The sequence below is a fragment of the Telopea speciosissima genome, chromosome 5 (genome assembly GCF_018873765.1).
Source record: "Telopea speciosissima isolate NSW1024214 ecotype Mountain lineage chromosome 5, Tspe_v1, whole genome shotgun sequence".
NCBI classification, from domain to species: domain Eukaryota; kingdom Viridiplantae; phylum Streptophyta; class Magnoliopsida; order Proteales; family Proteaceae; genus Telopea; species Telopea speciosissima.
The window spans coordinates 15,784,015-15,807,317 of NC_057920.1; the positions used below are offsets into that span (position 1 = coordinate 15,784,015).

The window sequence follows — 23,303 nt, forward strand, 5'->3', positions numbered from 1 at the left end:
TTTCTCAATTACAAGTTCTTTCCCCTTGCTGAGCGCTTTACAATTATTCACCCCACCAACAGCGCCCAAAGCTTCCACCCCATTCTCACCGTCCAAGGCTTCCACAACATTCTCAGCTACCGTCGGCTGTTCTTTCTCCTGGCCAATCACCTGCTTATGATTCATCTTTCCACCACCATGGCTTTTACGACAATTCTCTTTAACATGCCTCAATTTAGAGCAATCCAAACAGAATGATGGCAACCGTTCATATACCACTTTCTGGAAGAAACCCGTAGCACCACAACCGATCCAGATTCTCTCCAGGAGATCGCAACGAAGATCCACTTCCATGCAAGCCCTCGCTGCAACTGTTCGAGTGTAACCAAATGTAGCCCCATCCACCCACAACACCTTCCCCACCGCCCCAGCCACCGAGCGGAAGAAATTCCCATGATACAAATTAATCGGTCAGTTGGGAAAAGAAACCCAAATCGGCACGACTGAGGATTCCAACCCTGCTTTGAAATACCTTGTCCACTTGAAAAACCTGAATGGAAACCCTTTGACCACCATCTGTTCCTTCAACCACACTCGAACATAATCCGAGTGGCTAAAAAAGCGCAAGAGAAGATGAAGTGAATCCAAAGAAGAAACAATGACGTCGGCCGAGAGGTGAAAAGCAGCTTGCAACTTTCGCTTCACGTTAAAAAGCGTTGGCCTCCTGTATGCGCACTTCACAACCAGTGCCATCTAAAACGGCTCCACAGACATTGCAATTTCTGCCTCAGAAGAAAATAGCCGGAGTTCCCAAGTGAATGGAAGGTTCTTTCACTGCAATAGACTGGGTCTCCGAGGCTGCACCTGATGCCACCACCGAGACAAAAAACCGGGCCGCACCACCCCCTAAAACAGCCGTACGCGGAGGATCCGGTGGGCGGTCCTCCCTTGCGCAAGGAGGAACCTCCATGGAACACTAAATTCCAACTGGAGGTCTTCCTCAGGGTAGTGGAAGAATCCAAGATAACTTCCCAATACATCAATAATTGCTGGCCACTGCATGTCAATGGAGCCAATGGGAACACATGCAGCGACATCAACAGCATCGTGGTTACCACCTTTAATGGGGGATGGGGTAGTAATTTCAACCCCGTGTCTGGGTGTAAGACACACACTCCCCCACAGAACTTTCTCCCTCATTTAAAAGATGAACCATTCTATGGCTGAGCTTTGTTCCCTGGCCTCTGCTATCGCTAGTCACTGATGAGTCTAACTCTAGCAATCCCAGTGGAGAAACTGGAGTTGATAAAGGATCTTCACTCCCCGAATAGGATAGCAATGAATGGACTGGATTGAAATAGGATCTCCACTCCCCCCGAATACAATGATGTGATGGCCATGAAAGGACTGGACTGAAATAGGTGATCCCAGCCCAGGCCAGTCCCGTCCCAGAAGGCAGACCTGTTTGGGATGAATTTCAGAAGATTCAACTGGGTTCAGTATTTTCAATAGGATTTGTTGGTGCAGATCGAAGTAGCACAAGCAACTAACTTTTTTAGTATGCACAAGCTTCAATTCACTTCGATCTTTCAGTCGTTTAAAAATTTTTTAGGCGTTTTGACTCATGAGATCACTGTCATATTCTAATTAAAATAATAGTGCGCTTGTGTTCACATACACACATCATAGGGTGCAGATTTTTATTTGTATTTGAGTTTGGTGCACTTCCTTACCCTTCCTTCCCAAAACAGGACGTATAAAGGGTCTCCAGCATTCAGTCACCATGCATTCTGTTCTAGCACAAATCTGTAATGCACAAAATCCAGCCATTATACTAATAGGATCCTAGTCAAACTTCATTTTCTTTTGAGCAAAATACTGTCCAAATGAAATTACAATAACAAGAAAAAGATGCTAATCGTTTGATCATCTAGAAAAAGATGTCCCCGGGTATAGCTCACCCAAAGAATGAAATTCATGATGTGTCCGAAAGAATGAGCAGCAGCACTCTTAAGTTCTGACTCTACAATCAAATGAGGAATGGCATTTACATGAGTGAAAGTTCTCCAGAGGGAATCGATCTCTCGACCAGTTTAGCCCAAGATTCATTTGTCTCAGTGATGACCTTAAGAGCATAATCCTGCATATCACAGACACAAAGCAAAGGGCAACTAAAATCACAAACCAAAGAATTAATAAACCACCCCATGCGGAAGACAAATGAACATGTCGGTAGTGCAATTCAAATCTATCAAGTACAGACAGTCGTATGTCAGAGAACCTAAACAAAAATGCAGAACAATAAGGCCCCATGCTCTCCTCTCCCCCCTTTTTTGCCAACACCATCCATGCACCTTCTTGCACCCAAATGTGACTTGACTTATTCATAAATGCAACTTATAAACATACAGTGCCATTGCACATGGACAACGGTTTTGTTGACAAGCTATTGTAGGTTGAATGCCTCCAAAGCTTCTTCTACCAAAAAAAAAAAAAGAAAGCTTCCAAAGGCACCAATCACCACTTAGGTGAGTTGAACCCCACTCTGTTTTTAGCGGATTGACTTGTGTTTGAGTCCCAAGATGTGCTTCCAATGGAGGTTGATGCCCTGACCTTTAATTGGCCAACTCCAGCCCAAAAACTGGGGGCCCGCCAGAGCCACCACATTAAGTGGTCATGCAGTTCCAATAACATGGACTACCAGATCCACAGTTACAGAACCCAATGGACTTCCTCAGAGTCTTGCCACAATTAACTCCCACGTTCCTACTTAAACACTATCACTAAAATCTTTCTCCCTCCATATTTCAGTTCCTCTCATCCTTGCATTATCTTATTTAATTGAATCCCCTAAGACTCATCCCTCTTCTCGATACTTCCCAATCTCTACCCAGATCTCTCTTTCCAACCATCGCTTACTAAATTTCAACATTCACCACTAAAGTATGCTGAAACCAAAAATTGAGCAAGAGAGAGAGAGAGAAATGCTCATGTAAAGTGCATAGCTCCACTAGGACAATTCAATGGAGATGGAGAAGACACCAAACACATGAAGACATTTTTGGGGGGGGGGAGGGGGGACACTAACCAAACCCTTTTTGGGGTAGCAAGCTACTTTGTAATATTTTTTGGTACTCAGCTACTTCTGTGATCGGAGAAGTACAAAAATTCCATAAAACATGCAGCTAAAATAATACCATAGAGAGAAGTTTAAGCATAAAAGATAATACAGGAACCTGAATTTACCTTGTCTGCTGCCTTGTTGCCTAGACCAAACTTGTTAGCAGGTTTTCCATCTGGGATTTTGTAGTCTCTGAACCAGTCCCTAATAGCGGTCAGAGTGCCCTGGAGATCAATTCCATATTAGATCAAGCAACTATGTGAAAAACAAGGGCAAAAGTGTTTGAAAATACTGAGAAAAAAGGGTGTACCCAATGCACAAGGCTTTCGCCATTGCGGGGTCTGGGGAGGGTCATAATGTACACAGCCTTACCCCTGCTTTCACAGAGAGGCTGTTTCCAGACTCGAACCCGTGACCACTTGGTCACAATGGAGCAACCTTTACCGTTGCACCAAGGCCCGCCCTCTTTTGAAAATACTGAGATTGATACAAAATAATTCACATGCTATATAAGAGCCAAAGTTTGACCCCTTACTCAACAAGTTCATGAATGAGAATAAGTAGCAAATCTCAACAGGAATTAACAATATTAAGCCTGAGACTCCTTTCCGCAACATTCACCCTTTTTTCTGTTCTTTCGATATATTTATTTTGAAAGACATTTGCAGTCAATTGGATGATTGCAATCTTACATGCTTTTCTTTGTAAACCTTGCAGTCACTCCCTCCCCCTGCTTCAAACTCAAGGAGTTAATATCACCAAAGCCAAGAAATTTTAGCAGCATATAGTAGACCTGTAAATGGGTCTAGCAGATCTCTGAAGGCAATGGAATGAGATGCTTTGTGATATTCAATCTGAGACCCCTTTATTTGATGTTCGCCGGATTTTCTTCTTTTTTTGTTTTGTTCTCTATTTTTCTTGAGTCTGGTTTATGTTTTATCTTAACAGAAATGTCCCTTCCTCCAATGGATAGAGATAGGTTACTACAGGATCTCAAAATTCAGAAACCAATCTGAACATGGTCATGGCACCAAGGAAACTTCTATTTGGGACATCACCAGACATTTTCTCTTTTTTGCCCCTTTTCAAGTTCCAGTTTCCATGAACATTACAAAAAAAAGGGGAAAAGGACTATCCGGGAGCATAGCTCCTGCACCCAGACACATGATGGGGTGAAATTACCGCCCCACCCCCTACAAAATATAGAAATTCCGCCCCTGTTGATGCTTCAATGCATGCTCCCATTGGCTCTCGCGCTGACACAGGACCACACTCATGGTCAAAAAACTCTTCCCAAAAAAAAAATTCAGTATGCAGCGACATTGATCCCCCCCCCCCCCCCAACAAGAAAAAAAGGAATTCTGAGATGTGCCCTAGTGTATCAAAAAACTTCCAGAGGCCCAAAAGGTAGGCCATGGTTTTCACCTTCAATATCCTTTAATGCTCAACCACATCAGCAAGCTTTCAAACGTCCTACCAAGCAATTGGCTGAAATTTACCCTCGACTATTACAATGCTTCAACTACTTTGCCTTTGAAGGAAAGTTGTCCATTTCATCGAGCTTAAGGTGTCATCTTCCATTTCAATCACTCAATAACTTTTCATCAATAAACTTGACTATAAACTTTGTTAAAATTGACAGATGACCAGCCATAAAATAGTATATAAAAATTTAATAAAGAAAATATGCATACAATAATATAAATCATGTGTGGCTTGAGCATCTACTCTATCCAATTGAAGGTACAATCTTATGCTCCATTTCTCTATAAATGAATTTTGGCTTGTTTGCTGTTCTATCAAATTAACTTGTCGAGTAATGATAAATGAAACACAAGATTGTGATCCCTTTGGCTCAATGTTTTTAAACAATTGAAATTCCAGTCCTTCTGATTGTACAAGTTTACAGATGCCAATTTTCAATATTCCCAAACAATGCTATAGCCTATATCCAAATATTTGGCTAGAGCAGCAGCTACCTGAGATTATTAGTCATATACTGTACATCATCGACATGCTTTACATAGTGCTATTTCCTCTTCATTTTGGAGAATGCGGAGAAGGATGAAGTGAAAGGGCGGGGGAGATTGTGGTACAACCCATTTGTATTATCATAGAATTCCAGTGCAATAGAAAGACCCTATCCCTGGGTCTTTGTTTGCTAAAATATGCAATGCACCAGTGCCAAATGGTGAACTGAGCATCAAAGCATAAAACTTAAGGTAGAAAGTGCAAATGATTTACCAGCCAGATTCACAACTTTTGTTTTAATCAGTAGGCTACAGACTTAACTTTCTTTAGCATCTCTGTTTCTATACAGACCCTCAACATTCTTTCTCTTTGGTAAGCTATAGACTTCATAATTCTAATGAATCTCTGAAAGTGTATATGAGCTTTTGTATATTGTTTGACCAATATTATCAAAGGTTTCTAGCATAACAAAACTAGGCATGTTGGTTAATATATCAAGGGCAGTTCCACAACAACAGTCTAGCATAAGTAGAAAAACCATTGAGCAGAAAGAGCATTGAGCATACCGGGAAATATTTCTCAACATCATTAATATCATTCACAAGAGAAGCTTTTGGGTCATCTAATGAGATTGCAACTATTTTCCAGTCAAGCTCCCCCTCATCAATCATGGCTAAAGTAGCTAAGGGCTTGACCTTGAGAATCTCACCAATCTTTCCCTGGCGTCCGCCAATCTCAACAACATCAACTGAAAGTTTAAAAAGATAAAATTCAAAATTTATTTCAATTTTGTGAATTTAAAACTTTCCCTTTCTCATCCAAAGCAGTAGGGTGCAAAAAATTGTACAACATTGAGTTACCTTGTCTGCGCAGACCAGGAAATTGTTTCCCTTAGACCATGAAAACCCTTTCACTTGAATTTAGAATGGGCAAAGGACAAAAGGATAAAAAGAGATAAAAGTGTGTACCATTGAAACCTGCCTGAGACAAGAATCTAAGATTCCGGACAACCAATTTGGTTTTCTGTCACGAAGATCGACCACTGAAGTTATTTATTTGCTTAGGAGACTAATGGAAAAAAAATTAGAGACTGTAAGAAGGATCTCCATATAGAGGGTGGACCTTGGTGCAATGGTTAGGTTGCTCCATTATGACCAAGTAGTCACAGGTTTGAGTTTCTGAAAACAGCCTCTCTGCGAAGCAGGGGTAAGGCTGCATACATTATGACCCTCCCGACCCCGCAGTGGCGGGAGCCTCGTGCACTGGGCACGTCCTTTTAGGAAGGATCTCCATATGGTCTTCATGGACTTAGAAAAAGCTTGTGATAGAATCCCTAGAGAGTTAATTTGGCAAGTGTTAGAGAAGAACAGTGTTTTGAGTAAATATGTGGACATGCTTAAAGATATGTATAATGTAGTGACTAGTGTAAGAACCGTTGGTGGGGTGGGGAACAGGGTAGTGAATTCCCAATTACAATTGGATTACATCAAGTATCAGCTCTAAGCCTGTATTTGTTTGCACTAATCATAAATTGATGAAGTTTTCTAGGCTGAAGAGACAAACAATACAAAACCCATTAGAAAACCAGAACCGTAGTGAACCAAAATTGAGAACATTACGCAGAAAATTGACAGGATTATACCTCTCAAGCCACCCAACCATGGGGCTGAAACTATGGTCAAAATGGAAGTCCTAATAGGAGGATTATGTGTCTAAAATATCTTGGCAAACTGATGGTAAGATTATGAGATAAAAATGTGAACTTAGTAACTCATAAGAGAAGCAATAACTCACACACTGTTGGTGGGATGCCTCCCAACTTCTGAAAACATGCAGAAAATAAGTGAGTAGTAGCAGTTATCGTGCTCTCACCAGTTCTGCTTCTTCAAGTTCAGCTGAATAAAATAAGAATAAGACACAAAGGAAGGTTTAGAAATAGCCCAATGATAGGCCATGATAGAGTGAAGTTACTTTCTGAAACTGACATAACAGTAAAAGAGAAGAGCAAGAGGGAAAATGACCTGGCTTCACCACCAAGGCCTGCGGTCAGATGCCTCACAATTTCTGAAAACATGCAGACAATAAGTGAGTAGTAGCTCTCACCCATTCTGCTTCTTCAAGTTCAGCTGAATAAAATAAGAATAAGACGCAAAGGAAGGTTTAGAAATCGCCCAATGATAGGCCACAATAGAGTGAAGTTACTTTCTGAAACTGACAGAACAGTAAAAGAGAAGAAGAAGAGGGAATATGACCTGGCTTCACCACCAAGGCCTGCTGGAAAGGCTTCACCACTAGTCTTGATCCAAGAATTCACCACCTTGGGTTGCTGCTGCTTCACCACAGTAGCCATCAACTTCACAATAAAGAAGACACAAAATGGTATAACCAAAATAGTTGGAGGGTGTTCTCCCTTTACTTGTATTTATAATAATGAAGGCTGGATTACAAAATAAGTAACTCTCTATGTGTGGGAGAGTACTAAAATAGCAACTCTAATAAAAGGATGATCTTATTGCTATTACATAAAAAGAAAATAACCAAAATAGTAACTACTAGGCAGCTATTATTAACTACTAAGAATATATTACTAAATAGAAACTATAATGAAAGGTAATAGCTAGAAGAATATTCCAGCAGATCTTCAAGCTCCACAAATAATCTTCCAACATAATATTCCACAGCAATAATACAAACTACCAGCAGCACTCAGTCTTCTAAGTTCTAACCAAAGCAGCCCATGCAAGATCTGTTCTTCTAAAAGCATTTTTTACTCAAACCATGACCCACACATGCTAGGAAATAATCTGGTCGATATCCAGCCCTGTTGATAAAACCAGACCAAAACCAGAAGAACCGTGGGCTGGTTCTAACCCTTTTTCTCGAACTAGACTCATCATAGATGAGCTGACTAGAGATGTTCAAGATTAAATCCCATGATATATGCTTTTTCTGATGATATTGTTTTGGTGGATGAAGCAAAACCAGGGATAAATGCGAAGTTGGAATTATGGAGATCAACCTTCGAATCCAAAGGTTTTAAGATAAGTAGAAGAAAAATAGAGTACATGTGTGTAACTTTAGTAACAATAGGACTGAAAGTGGAGTGTTAAAAATTGATGATAGGGAGATAGCACAAAATGAAAATTTAAGGTACCTAAGTTCAACCATAAATAAGGAGAAAAAGAGGATGATGTTGCACAAAGAATTAGAATAGGGTGGATGAAGTGAAGGGGTGCGTCCAGAGTGTTGGGTGATAGATGTATGTATCCCTTTAAATCTCAAAGGAAATTTTTATAGGACAGTTATACGACCGGAAATGAAGTATGGAGCTGAGTGTTGGGCAGTAAAGAAACAAAATACAAATAAACTTAGTGTAGCTGAAATGAGGATGTTGAGATGCAAGAACGATAAAACTTTAAAAAAAAAAAACATAAGGAATAAACAAATTTGAACTAATTTAGAAGTAGCTCCAATACATGATAAGTAGCAAGAAAGTCGTTTGAGGTGGCATGGACATATGCAACAAAGGTCTTTGAATGCCCTAGTGCAAAAGGGTGATTTGAAGTAGATTGAACAAGTTGAAAGAGTCAAGGATAGGCCTAAAATGACCTTAGGAGAAATGGTGAGGAAAGACATGCATAGCTTAGGATTAGTAACAAATACGACTTTGGATAGAGCTGATTGGAGAAAAAGGATCCATGTAGTCTACTCTTATCTAGTTGGGCTAAGGCTGAGTTGCATTGAGTTGTGCATTGACATACCGGGATCATTATCTCCTAGTGTCCCTTCAACTTCAGAGTTTGCGAAAGATGGGTCCTCCCATGTCTGTGGAAGCAATCCGTAATTCCAGTTTATGTTGTACCTGCAGGTGGGGGGGAAAAAAGAACAAGATGTGGTTCAGATTACAAAATTATGTACTAAAAAATGTAATAACGTCTTGCTGAAGAAATACCAGCAGGAGTCAGAAACTAATGATCTGGTCAACACAAATATACCTGATAGCCAGAAGTCCCGCAAGAAAGGCAAACCTTCAACTATAGTGAGACAAGAGGGTAACTTCCTCCGTTCAAAAATCCCACACCACAGCTTAGAATGACACATTACTAAATTAGCAAGATATAAAGTGTTGGTGTTGAAGGAAATTTCAAAGGTTCTATTAATTTAAAGTAATGCCAAGTATATGAAAAGCCCAGCAGACTATTTCACTCTGTGAATTCACCTAGAGGGGGGGGTGAATAGGAGAAGGTTTGAAGATTAAAAATAAATGCAAAAATTAACACAAAATACCAAACGTAAAGACAAGCAGTAAAGATAAATATACGAAGAGAGACACAAAGATTTATAGTGGTTCGGCCAACACTTGCCTACGTCCACTCCTCTCACCTTAGAGAAAATTTCACTAAAACGAATCTCAACTACTCTTGATTGAGAGCAAGAGGACTCAACTAATCTTGATTGAGAGGAAGAGGACTCATACAGCCAACAACTCTTGATTCCGAGCAAGAGGACTCAAACTACTCTTGATTCCGAGCAAGAGGACTCAACTCCACATAAAATAAAAGTGTATTAAGATTAGGATTACCTCAACCTTAGATGTGTAAAACTATCTCCCACCTTTGAAGCTTGAAGCTAATTGAAGTAGAGTACTCTTGAGTGTGTGAGCTTGTGATGCTTTGATGCTTACAATCAATGTATCTTGTATTGAAAGATCTTAGGTATGATTAGTAGTAGTCATTAGAGCCTAAAACAAGTGGGTAGTTATAGGCTAGATGGCTTGATTCAATTAGGAATCTATTTCAAGATCGGATTCCAAAAGCCATAAATAATCCAGTATGCTGGATGTCAATCCGGTATGCCGGATCACCTAATTTCCTTTTAAAACAAAGGAATAACGGATAAATTATAACAGTCATATCTTGATCCGATATGCTGGATTATGATCCGGTATGGCAGTTCATGATCCGGTATGCTGGATTACAATCCGGCGTGGGCTGGAAGGCTACTGCAAGCAATTTCCTGATATTGCAACACTGATCCGGTATGCCGTTTCATGATCCGGTATGCTGAATCATAAAATTTCTGCTGACATTATTAAGTCCTTTATTGGACTTACTTGGGTCGATTCCATTGGACAAGTCCGGGCCAATTTCTTTGGTCTTAGTCCAAGTGAGAAGTGTCTAAAACAACCTCCTAGGGTCACACTACATGTATGCATGCATGAGTGTGTACATTACATATGGACTTTAACAAATGAATTTCCAACTTAGTATATTTCTAAGTCTTCACAATTCTTCAAGTCCTGAACTTCACTTCTTTACATGAGTATCTTCAAAGTGAGTTCCTCTAACTTGTCTTGATCTTTGACTTCAAAAGTTGTTCTCCATTCTTCATGATTCTTTGATGTCTTGAAAGATTGGACAAGTTCAATTTGCTTTGAGCATCAATCTCTTGAATTGAGTACTCCCCCTCACTTGATGCTCTGCTCTTCTCTATGCATCTTTTAGAAAAGAGTTAGTACAACTAACTTATTTGTTATCATCAAAACCATAATGGGTGATGAGTGGAATTTACCCCAACAATCTCCCCCTTTTTGATGATGACAAATAAATATTATCAAGTGACATAAAGAGACAATATGAAGACAATTTATGTTCAAAAGATAAACTACATAACAACTTTTTCTCCTCATTTCTCTCCCCCTTTGGCATTATCAAAAAGAGGGGATAAAGGAAAATAAAACTTAATAAAATGTGGGTCCCCATTGTATGTTGGGTCCGTCAATGTTGGTATCATACCTTTCTCTTGGTTCCCAAACCATTTGGTTACCATACCAATTTGGGTATGATTAGGGGTTCCAAGGTCTTTGATTTTGGGGTATCTTATGTGGTCTTTTCACTTTGGGATGACTCATCCTGTTTTGACCATTGTAAGGTCTTCTAGGATGGTGAAAGGGTTGATTCATATAATGACATTCCCAAACAGTGTGTCCCTTCTTATTGCAATTGTTGCATACAACAATTTGAGGGTTATACGGAGTCTTCCCTTTGGGATTTGGTTTGCTAAATTGAGGAGTTTTCTTTCTAGCATAACATTCCTCAATTGAGTGTCCTTCCTTTCTACAATAGTTGCAAAATTTCTTCTTTACTTTCTTACTTGTTATTTTACTTGAACCTGCCTCTCTGTTCATATCATAGCCTACTCCTTCCTTGTTGAAGGATGCTTTAGAGGCATTTCCAAGTAAGATATCAAGGGTCTTTTTTTCATTTGTAAAGGACTCTAAAGCTTTACACAATTTCTCATTTTCTATTTCCAAGTTGTTCACTTGAGAAGTTAGAGTTGTGTTTTGGTCTTTAAGGGTATTGATCTCTTTTAAGAGAATCTTTTTAGTAGTAGCTAATTCCATGCTACTTTGGTATTGGTCTTCAAAGGCTTCTTCTAATTCTAGAAAATCCTTATCCTTATGAAATGGAGAAGTGGGGGTTACCTCATTTTCACTTTCTTCATCTTCAATAGCCACAAAAGCAAGGTTGATTTGGTCTTCTTCTTGAGATTCTTCGTCTTCCTCTTCTTCATCTCTTGAATCGAAGGAGTGTTCAGCTTTATATACTTTATTGTATTTCTTTATCTTCGGACAATCATCCCTATAATGTCCTGGTTTCCTACACTCATAGCAAACAATGTCTTTTGAAGAAGAATTATTTTCTTTAGAAGTACCCTTACCTTTTTTGTCTTTTGAGAGTCTCCTCTTGTTGAATGAGGTTTTGCCTTTGTTTTTCAGGAACTTTGAGAACTTTTTTGAGAGATATTCGAACTCGTCATTGGATAGTTCTTCATCATCACTTACTTCATGGTATGATTTGAATGCTACAACCTTCTTCGTTGGTTCTTTTGGTTCAACCTCCTTGGTGTCTTGTTTGAGCTCCATCTCATGAGTTTGGAGTGATCCCAACAGCTCATCTAAACTTAGCTTGTCAATGTCCTTTAATTCCTTTATTGCTGTAGTCTTGGGTCTCCATTCTTTTGAGAGAGATCTCAAAATCTTTCGAACGTTCTCTCCATTAGAATAGACTTTCCCTAAACCTTTCAACTTGTTCACAATATTAGTAAAATGAGTAAACATTGCATAGATATCTTCATCATTTTTCATTTTAAACAGTTCATACTCATTAACAAGCATGTCAATTTTCGATTGCTTGACTTCAGAAGTACCTTCATAGGTAACAAGAAGCTTATCGAACATCTCCTTAGCGGAGTCACACATGCATGTCCTATTGTACTCATTTTCTCCTAATGCACATTGAAGATAGCTTATAGCTACATAACTAAGTTGCATCTTAGCTTTTTCAGCTAGGGTCCATTCTTCTTTGGGCTTGTCTATGGTATTTGGTCTATTTTCAATAACTTCCCATGCGTCAATGTTATTGGCACACACGAAGTTCTTGAAGCGATTCTTCCAATAGGAGAATCCATTACTTTCAAAAAAAAATGGTCTAGTGATAGTGTATCCCTCAATCTTACGATTGGCAGAGGATCCCATGGTCTTAAAACCATTTGTTGGATTAAAAATAATCACGGTCTTGAGCTCCCGCTCTGATACCAAATGTGAATTCACCTAGAAGGGGGTGAATAGGTGAAGGTTTGAAGATTAAAAATAAATGCGAAAATTAACACAAAATACCAAACGTAAAGACAAGCAGTAAAGATAAATATACGAAGAGAAACACAAAGATTTATAGTGGTTCGGCCAACACTTGCCTACGTCCACTCCTCTCACCTTAGAGAGAATTCCACTCAAACGAATCTCAACTACTCTTGATTAAGAGCTGGAGGACTCAACTAATCTTGATTGAGAGCAAGAGGACTCCTACAACCAACAACTCTTGATTCCGAGCAAGAGGACTCAAACTACTCTTGATTCCGAGCAAGAGGACTCAACTACACATAAAATAAAAGTGTACTAAGATTAGAATTACCTTAACCTTAGATGTGTAAAACTATCTCCCACATTTGAAGCTTGAAGCTAATTGAGGTAGAGTAGTCTTGAGTGTGTGAGCTTGTGATGCTTTGATGCTTACAATGAATGATTGGCTTACTTACAATGTATCCTGTATTGAAAACTCTTAGGTATGATTAGTAGTGGTCATTAGAGCCTAAAACAAGTGGGTATTTATAGGCTAGATGGCTTGATTCAATTAGCAATCTATTTCAAGATCGGATTCCAAAAGCCATAAATAACCGGTATGCTGGATGTCAATCCGGTATGCCGGATCATCTAATTTCCTTTTAAAACAAAGGAATAACGGATAAATTATAGCAGTCATATCTTGATCCGGTATGCTGGATTATGATTCGGTATACCGGTTCATGATCCAGTATGTTGGATTACAATCAGGCGTGGGCTGGAAGGCTACTGCAGGCAATTTCCTGAGATTGCAACACTGATCCGGTATGCCGTTTCATGATCCAGTATGCTGGATCATAAAATTTCTGCTGACATTATTAAGTCCTTTATTGGACTTACTTGGGTCGATTCCATTGGACAAGTCCGGGCCAATTTCTTTGGTCTTAGTCCAAGTAAGAAGTGTCTAAAACAACCTCCTAGGGTCACACTACATGTATGCATGCGTAAGTGTATACATTACATATGGACTTTAACAAATGAATTTACAACTTAGTACATTTCTAAGTCTTCACAATTCTTCAAGTCCTGAACTTCACTTCTTTACATGAGTATCTTCAAAGTGAGTTCCTCTAACTTGTCTTAATCTTTGACTTCAAAAGTTGTTCTCCATTCTTCATGATTCTTTGATGTCTTGAAAGATTGGACAAGTTCAATTTGCTTTGAGCATCAATCTCTTGAATTGAGTGCTCCCCCCTCACTTGATGCTCTGCTCTTCTCTATGCATCTTTTAGAAAAGAGTTAGTAAAACTAACTTATTTGTTATCATCAAAACCATCATAGGTGATGTGTGGAATTTACCCCAACACACTCCTTCGTGTTCCCAATCTTTATAGTTTGACACACAAATTTGGCACTACTGAGCCTAGCTTTGTACTTAACCCTGTGAATTCTGGGTCGAGTATTAGTATTTACAGAATAAGTCATATACAATATACCGAGTAAAAATTAATGTTATGTTAGCTTTATATGGGAAAGGGGAGGAAAGGTTTTCCCTCACACTGTTGTTTGCTTCCATAGGGAAAGACCTTCCTTGACTTTCCTTTCCCAGTTACATTGCACTTTTTTTTGTGGGTAACATTTTCTGGGAAATAATTTCCCAAAATTGTACTTGTGGTCTCCCCCACCCCCACCCCCACCCCCAACAAAAGAAAACAACCAAATGAACACTCCAGAGTATTCAGAAACAGCTTTGCCTTCGCAGTCTTCCAGGGAAAGCAACCAAATGCAACATAACATACAGCAAGTTGACATTAGAAAGTTAAAACATTTAATAAAAGAATAATAAAAAAATGTAATGACATTACAGCCTAAAAAATCTATCAGAAAAATATTCATTCAATTACATCCCTTTTCTATGGAAGGAAGACTAGTCGCAAAAGAAGTCACAAATATGCAAGCTCACAATGCAACTGATTAGTGATTTGGCACAAGAGCTAGAAGACAAGCACATAAAAACTGTTTAGAAAGAGCCCGCTCCCATCCCATCTTCTTCAGACAACAACTAATAAAGATAGTGTAAGACAAGAATTGGGCAATCAAATAAAGGATGGGGACAATGTGTTTCATACATGGTGCACACAGTGAAGGTGCCATCCCACCAGTTGATGACCCGGTCTAGGACGTACCTTAAATCAATAATTCAACTTCATCCAATTATGTTAAGAAGACTAAAGTGGACAAATAAGAGCATCATGAACAACAATTTGCTTTAATATATGCAACAGCAACCACTAATGCTGCATACTACCTAACAGGTATACATTTTTCACATGACAAATTGGTGATGATTTTTTGATAAATTTATTGATGGCTAACCCTAAGTGTCTTAACAAAAATAAAATTATAGTAGGGAGGTAGTAGGATAAAACTTACGGATAGTATCGAAGTTTGCCTTTCTTCATGTCCTGCTTTATTGGAGTGTATGGCTCATCAGTAGCAACCTCCATCTTTGCACTTGTGTCTTTTGGTATTTCAACAATAAAATTAAAAACACCATTGCCCAATTGTAACGGTATGTCATGCCAAGGAGAAACCTGCCCAATAAGTAAATACTTCATTTTTAAGTAGGTACTAGGTAGTCAGCTTGATCAAACACCATACCTCAAATTGCAGAATCAAGGTAGCATCTTACTCAGAAATTTTCATATTAGTTGAAATGGAAATTGGAAACCTTAGACAACCATCACCTAATGCAGAATGTCTCGAAACCAACACAAGCCTGCGTCGATTTTTCCTTAGAAAGGTATTGCCGGAGAATTTAGGTCGTACAGTGATAGACTGAGAAATCCACATATAGCTAATTGTTGAACTATATACAGATTCACAAAACAATATTACTAGCTTGAGGTGATTCCACAGTACGGCATCAACTTGCTGTCTAGTCCGTAGACAAGTCTCCCCCACCACCACCCTTAAATCTTCCCTCGGGGAGAGAGATAGAATCGTGAAGAGGCAAGGCATCAGCATTGCATAACTAGTAATAGAAATAAAAGAATGACAGATATAACAGGAACACAGCACCGTCCCAGTTGGAAGAGGATTGAGGACTTCAATTCGATCTACCCACCAGAGAAGGCAAATATTAACATGAAATTTCGGCAATTCTCGGAAGAGTTTCCCAAGTTGAAAACCTTCACACTCGAGTTCAATAAACTGGTTTAGTTCACTTCTATAGTAAAGAAGAAATGAAATTAGTTGAATATAATCATTCGCTCCATCTATATACCGATAAAGAACTAAGTCGACAAATATCACCGTAATCAACATAGATAAACACTGAACCAAAGTTCATGGCTGATTCTAACCACGTACTACACTATTGAACTATCAAAAGAATCAGCAAAAACACACACTGAAAGATCCGCCGTTCAAAACAAATTAAAAGATTAACCTGTTTGCCGGAATTGTCGACGAAGAAGACTCTGTAATCAAGGGTTCCAGGTTGTCCCTCTTCTTTGATCTGAAATTGGGGAGCATGGAGTGCTCTACATGTGAAGAGCCTCTTAGTTGATCTGCTGAGAGTGAGAGGACGCCTTAACAAGAAGGGCTGCTTCAGGAGGAAACTAGTGGTGTTGTTACCTTGATGAAGCGCTCCACCTGCTGCAGCTATCACTCTGATGGCCGCCATTTCTGCACTGAAAAACAGTTATCGACCACAAAAATGTTCCCAGACTAGCCTTCACAGCTCCTCTACGTTCTCCTTAGTGTGGTGGCAAGTCGTTGTTCAACGCCTTAACGACAAGTGCTGTTTGATCGGAATCCTAATATATTATAACGAAATAGACGATTTGGTTTCTCTCTATTGTGTTGTGGGAGTTTACCAATCCTTATGTGTGTGTGTTTTTTTTTTTTTTTTTTTTTTTTTTTTTTGATGAGAATAAAATTTTATAAACTAAGAAGAAAATACAAAGGAGTTACGGTCTGGGGCCTTTATGGCCAAATTAGAAAGTACAGCAGAACACAAAGAGTCGCTTATCATACTAAACTTTAAGTTTAAGTCCTGGGCAATAGAGTTGATATATAAGAAATGGTGAAGGAGATGCCACGGCCAAGGATTGGTCTTTGGATATGGAAGGAGACCGGGGATCAGCTGATTCGAACACCACACTTCCTTTATCTTCAACCCTAAACTGGAGGCATGATCTAGCCCTGTACGAATACAAACTAACTCTAGTTCCAACTTTTGGGGAGATTTGATCGATCCTGTAGCAACCAATCCCTATGTTAATCCCTCTTTATGAATACAAACAAATTTGTATTATGTGGATCTCACTAGGTGATATTCGAATCCAGCGGTCTACATGGGCCCAGTGTACCGTAAACTACTTGTCGTAATCAGTGTAACCCCTACCTGTAGTACTGTAAATGGATGATTCGGCTCGAATAGTGCTATATCCGCATCTGATTAACTATCGGACGGATTCGAATAGTGCTAGATGGATTCGGATAGTGCTAGACGGATACGGACACGGATACGGATCAGATATTTTTATCCATTTACATGTAAATATTGCTTTTCGGATAGCTATAGCCTATCTATATCCGCAACCGTTTAGCTTTCGGACGGATTCGGATAGTGCTAAACAGATACGGACACGGATACGAAAATAGATTTCAGCTATTCATTTACACCCCTACCTGCCTGTGGATAGTCAGAGCCCAGGAGCTCATGAATCGACTATGGTTTAAGGGTTGATGTTTAAATTATAATAAATGTTAGGCAAGAGATCGCTACCTAGTTGTGTAGCCTCTACACCTGTGCAAGGGCAAATGAGAGCGCATGAAAGATCATTAACATGGACAGGATTTTTTATTTCACAGTGATGGGGTAGTAATTTCTTGTGCCCTTGTGTCTAAATGTAGGGGCTGCATGACTTATTATTATTGTTGTTGTTGTTGTTGATGTCTTGATCGTCGTTGTTGTTATTGATATTGGGGAAGAAGAACGTTGCGGACCAATGAGGGAACGCATAGCGGCATCGTCTAAGGGAATTTTTCATTTTGCAAGGGGGCAGGTAGGGATGTAAACGGATCAGATTCGGCTCGGATAGTGCTATATCCGCATCCGCATTCGATTAGCTTTCGGACGGATTCGGATAGTGCTAAACGGATACGGACACGAATACGGATCGGATATTTTGTCCGTTTACATGTAAATATGGCTTTTTGGATAGCTATAGCCTATTCGTATCCGTATCCGTTTAGCTTTCGGACGGATTCGGATAATGCTAAACAGATACGGACACAGATACGGAAATGGATTTTGACTATTCATTTACATCCCTAGGGGCAGGGCGGTCATTTCAGGAGGTTGTGTCTGACGCAAACTACATGTGATTAGGCAACGTTATATTCCATTTATTATTAGGGGTTAATCTATTTGTAACTAACCCAGTTACAATAGATGTTTGTAACCTCGTTTTTATGCCTTTGGTCACACATCATTTACATCCTTTTGTTGATAGGGACATTTTGATATTTTTATTAGGGAAAAGGATTGCACCATGTCGTGTATCTATGCCTAGGCATAGCTGCGTATGAAATGATTAATGCACCCTTGATACTTTATGTCTTTCCTACGGGTGCGCCGATCATTTCGTGCGCAGCTGTGCCTGGGTACAGGTACACGTTGCATTGCAGTTCCAGTTAGCGTTCTTTCTCCCTTTTTATTATATCACATCATTTTCTCCCTCTCCCTCTCCCCCCCCACTCCATGGCTCCTATCCCCTCTCTCCGACCCCACCCTTTTGTGGATTGAGCTCCTCTCCAATGCACCCCGAGCAGGAAGATGTCCACCGCAACCCTAGAGGTTGGCATGTGGCCGAGTTGCCGTTTGAAAAGCGAGGATGGATGTGCACATTTGAGCTGAAAAATCCTTCTCTCCATCACATTTGCACCACGTTCAAATATTCAAGTTCCTCCTTGCCGTTGGAACGACACCTCAACCACATGTCGACCTCTGATGGTGCGCTTGGCATCGTCCAGCTCAGGGATGCACTGGAGAGGATGCCATCCAGGTGTACGAAAATGTTTCGGAAGTAGTTTTTTGCTTGGGAGTGTGGCCTACACCATCACTCCATCACTCTCATGTCTCTATCTCTCTCAGCCTACGCCTAGACACATGGGCCTATCATTCAGGGGGCAGGGTGGTCATTTCACCAACCAGAACATTTGGCCAAAAATAATAAAGGGTGAATGGTTGCGGTACGTACGTGCAAAATAGATTTGCGGAACGTTCTTCTCTAGTGACAATTTATTTCACCAAACACAATCTGAGTCGTTGAACGTCTTCTCCCAGTTGAACCGAAAACCGGCTATCTTCAGTTCTGAATTTGTTTCTGAGTTCCTCTGTTTTTTTTTTTTTATCTCTTCCACTTCGCCTCCATCCTCCTCAGACACTGTAACTCCTTCCGTTTCCTCCGTTCTTCTTCTGTCTCAGTAGGCAACGAACGGGTTCTGGGCAAAGGCGCAACAGGTGGTGGAGTAACAGCATCATCTTCCCACAAAAAAGTCGTTAACCCAGCGACCGAAGATGAACGTATGAGCTGCCTCTTCTCCTTGGGGTCTACCTCAAAGCAACCACCTAAAGAAAGCCCAAGATTCAGTTCGATTCCTTCACTATCTTTCGTTTCAGCCTCAATTTCGGTCGCCCAATTACTCACAGACGTGAATCTCTTCAACAGATCTATCGGGTACCCAGCCATTGGCAGAGAGAGATGCTCAATTTCACTGGGTTTACCTCTCGTTGCTTCACCCATGGTTTTGAAACGAAGAAAGATAAAAACTATAAACACTTATTTTAATCCTTTCTCCACCTATTATAGTGATTCTTTTATCAAATTCTGAGAAACCCAGATGCAGAAGCTCCAGCACGAAATGTCATAACAACCAGAGAAAACCAGCATAAGGAAGCCATCACGAGACACAAAAAAAAAAAATTACAATATCCCCATGTTGGGATACAGAAGGTTTAGATTACTCTGAAATGACTCTCCCTCAGTAAAATCCCCTTCGCCTAATTCCAACTTATTTGTTAGAACCAGAGAAAAACACCACCGGCAATGGAGGAGAAGCCATTAGAGAGAGATGGATCGAGGAGATGAGAAGAAAACCTATTCAGGGATTAATGGAATAAGAAGAAGAATCAAGAAGATTGTACCTGATGTGGGTTTCGATGATCTCCAGAAGAACCCGAGAGGTCGCAGCTCACAGTCGCAAGTTTCGCAACCTCTCGGTTTCTTCAATCGGGAGAGAGGCCAGGGACTGCAGGGAGAGAGATTTCCACCGGCTGTCACGGTGACAGCAAGTCTAAACAGACTCATACATTTGTACGGTTTAGATTTTGCTTAGTGAAATCGACGGTATGAGAGAAGAACGTTCCCCAAACTAATTCACAAGCCCGTACCGCGACCTTTTTGCCAATAATAGAAGGATTCTCATTTCCCTCCTGAACTCGTACATTTGGGTTCAAGTTTTAGCGGGATCGATTCGATCAACCTTCTTGTGGGAAAGTCCGGCCTACTTCACAGTCATGTAGCTCGGTAACCAACCTGACGACACGACAGTAAGCTCCAAACCTTCTGCGTTCCTTCATCATTTTATACTCATTTATCTTCTATTAGGTTTACTCTCAAAAATCTTCTAATTCGTGTAAAATATAAACTGAAGATATTTTTCGATCTGTTTCAACTTTCAACTACTAGTCTGATTTTATCTTCTCACTTGTATCATACTATTGTTCTTCAGATCCGTGCATACGAAGATCGCAGTGGAAGGGTGTATGTACGGAGATCTCGACAATGTCTACGGCACTCTTCTGTATTTGGAGAAAGTAGTGAACACGAAGATCGACCTTCTCACATTATTTGGTCATTTTCAGGTAAATTGCGGTTGCTACCTGTTTTTGGACGTCGTATGGAAGTCTGTCGTTAGTGTTCCCCTATCTCTAGAGTTTGTAACAAATATTATTAGTTCTTGATCCGATCGTTTACGCAGTTGTGTATTTAATGAAATGCGTTTGGTGAATTTTTGGATTCTGTCAAGCTTCACCTCAAAAAAAGTAAATGAAGAATGAACTGCAATGTGTTAGATTTTCTGTTGTTAGAACTTACAGGTGTAGAATGGATTTTAGTTTTGTACTTGATTGAACTACTATTATTTGGATGAATAGATGCATGGTTCTGATGAACTTGATTGGCTAAGATAAATATCAACTGTTATCAATTGCTGAGTTGTGCTTGATTTGAAGTCGGTTGCTCTTTGACTGGTGATAAGGGTGAGTTTTACAATCTAAATTGAGGGTAAAATGAAATTCTGAATCTTATCCACAATGCAGGGCAAGCCAATTCAATCATAACAAGTCAATATGATGTTTACAGTGCATGCCGAGGATTGGTTTTTCTTGGGAAAGTATCTTTGAAAAATTAGAAGAAATCAAATTGTTGCTGCATGGATGAAGCTTTGATTGTAAACATGGGATCTTACATCTTTTGGTGAAGGATGGATTAGGGATTTTCGACCTAACAGTACATGTGCTTGGAGAGGAGATTACAAAAATACATGCTGGTTACAATTAAGTATGTTGGAATATGTAATCCAAAATACCATGGGGGTATTCTGGTCCCTTTGGGGTTAGTTTATTTTTTATGTTATTAAGTATAAGTCGGCTATGTGGGTTTTAGTCCCACATCGCCTATTTTAGTTTCTTGTAACTTTCCCCTCCATTATAAATAGAGGGGCTTACCTATCAATTAATATAAGCAATTATTCTCTCATTCTCTCATTTCTCTCTTTTCTCTCTTCTCTTCTCTCTCTAATGTTACTGGTTACAGGTCCTAGGTTTTCTACATGGTATCACAGCTAGGCAACCAATGACTGATTCTCTCCAAGATTGCCGTTTTGAGAGTCGGTTTGAGTTTCTGGTTTGAAGAAGAAACCCCTAGTTCAAAGAAGAAGAAGAACTAGGGTTTCATGTACTGAGTTCGTATGACTTTCGTATACTGCTGGTGCTAAATTATTTGATTTTACTTTGGTTTGCTACTGCTGGTTCCATAATTGATTTGCTACTGCTGGTTCCATCGTTGATGTTTGAATATCTCTGTTGAAGATTTATTCGATTATGAAAACTCTACATCAGATTTCGAATCTGATTTCTGCTCTTTTGCTGAGATGCGTTGTAGATTACATACTAATTTGTTGATCGATTAATGAGGAACCTGGTTCTGGCCTTCTGGGCTGTAGTTGCTTTTGAAGAACCTGCTTTCGTTGAAGGTACAAACCCTTTTGTTTTTTCTCTTGATTTGACGGTGATCGAGGGGCTGAAGTTCACAACCTGCCCAATTTTTGCTCGGTTTTTCTTTTCTTGTCGTGAGGAAGAAGAAATCTTCACTGTTCTCGTTCGCTGGTTGTTAGAGGTTTTTGATCTCCGCCGGTCTCGAATCTGGTCTCTAACGCCTCCTTTCCCTGGCTTCTCGGTTGCAAGGTTGAAGTCGTTCTTTCCCAGATTTCTCGGTTGCAAGGTTGAAGACGCAACCTTTTTTTTTTTTTTTTTTTTTTTTTTTTTTTTAAATCTTGGGATTATATGCTGATCGAACTCGTCATTGTCGCTGCTGCTGTGTGGTTTGATTGGCTCAATTGATGGACTTGAAGGTGTCTTCTTGGTATCATGGTATTTCTATTGGAATAGTAAAAGAATTCTTCATTGCTTCCTTTGATGTGATCGATTTCTTCGCTACTTTCTCTGATTCGATCGAGTCATGAGGTTGAAGACGGTACTGTTGGTTAATTCCTTATCTCCAGTTCTGCTGCTTCTTTCATTCACTTTGGTCCTTATTTTATTTCCCCTTTCAAGTCTATCCCTAGTTAATAATTGGTAATTCCTTTTGTATCCTTTTCTTTAATCTATCAAGTGACCCTCCTCTGGTTGGTTAATTACAGCTATGCCATCCCTTTTTCAACTCTGTGTTATTCGGAATTCTGCCATTACCCTTGCAAAATTCTGGTTATTTACAAAACTGCCATTACCTTTTTAATACATTCTCCTATTTGACTACCCAATTGACCCTTGCAAAATTGTGGTTATTTACGGAACTGCCATTACCTTTTTAATACATTCTCTTATTTGACTACCCAATTGACCCTTGAAAATTCTGGTTTATTACCAGTTTGCCCTTTGGCTTGGATTGTATTTAAAAGTGGATTTTCACCAAATTACAGTCATGCCATCCTTTTTTCCAACATCGTTCCCTTTCAATAATTGTAATTCATATCCCAAAACATACTTTTGGCATATACCCATAACCCCTTTGGAAGTTCATGGTATTTTCTAATTTGCCATTTCTTCCTTTTCCATTACCCTTAGCACCTCTTGGAAAAATCTGGAATATTATGTTTTTGCCCTATCTCTTACATCATCTCTGTTATGTCCACGTGTACTACACGTGAAGGGGGGATTATGTACAGTACCCCTGCAGACATTGCAGAACGCAAAACTTGCAGGAACATTGGTGCAAAACATAGAAGATCAGTGTTTTCCACCATTGCTATTGGGTA

The 23,303-nt window shown here is 39.7% G+C and overlaps 1 protein-coding gene across 1 annotated transcript; it reads right to left on the minus strand.

Moving 5' to 3' along the window:
- Window positions 1-1,877: 1,877 nt before the first annotated feature.
- LOC122662526 (soluble inorganic pyrophosphatase 6, chloroplastic-like) lies at window positions 1,878-16,465 on the minus strand. The gene is made up of 6 exons (XM_043858182.1): window positions 16,144-16,465; window positions 15,126-15,286; window positions 8,833-8,933; window positions 5,638-5,819; window positions 3,226-3,324; window positions 1,878-2,119 (listed from the first exon to the last, which is right to left on the minus strand). The coding sequence occupies exons 1-6, from the start codon at window positions 16,378-16,380 to the stop codon at window positions 2,027-2,029; spliced, it is 873 nt and encodes a 290-aa protein (XP_043714117.1). The 5' UTR covers window positions 16,381-16,465; the 3' UTR covers window positions 1,878-2,026.
- Between the last annotated feature and the right edge of the window lie 6,838 nt (window positions 16,466-23,303).

Coding starts and splice junctions, on each gene's coding strand:
- LOC122662526 (XM_043858182.1), bottom strand. CDS start 16,380: ATGGCGGCCATCAGAGTGATAGCTGCAGCAGGTGGAGCGCTTCATCAA. Junction 15,287..16,143: donor TCGACAATTCCGGCAAACAG/GTTAATCTTTTA, acceptor CTTATTGGGCAG/GTTTCTCCTTGGCATGACAT. Junction 5,820..8,832: donor ACTAGGAGATAATGATCCCG/GTATGTCAATGC, acceptor TTAAACTTTCAG/TTGATGTTGTTGAGATTGGC.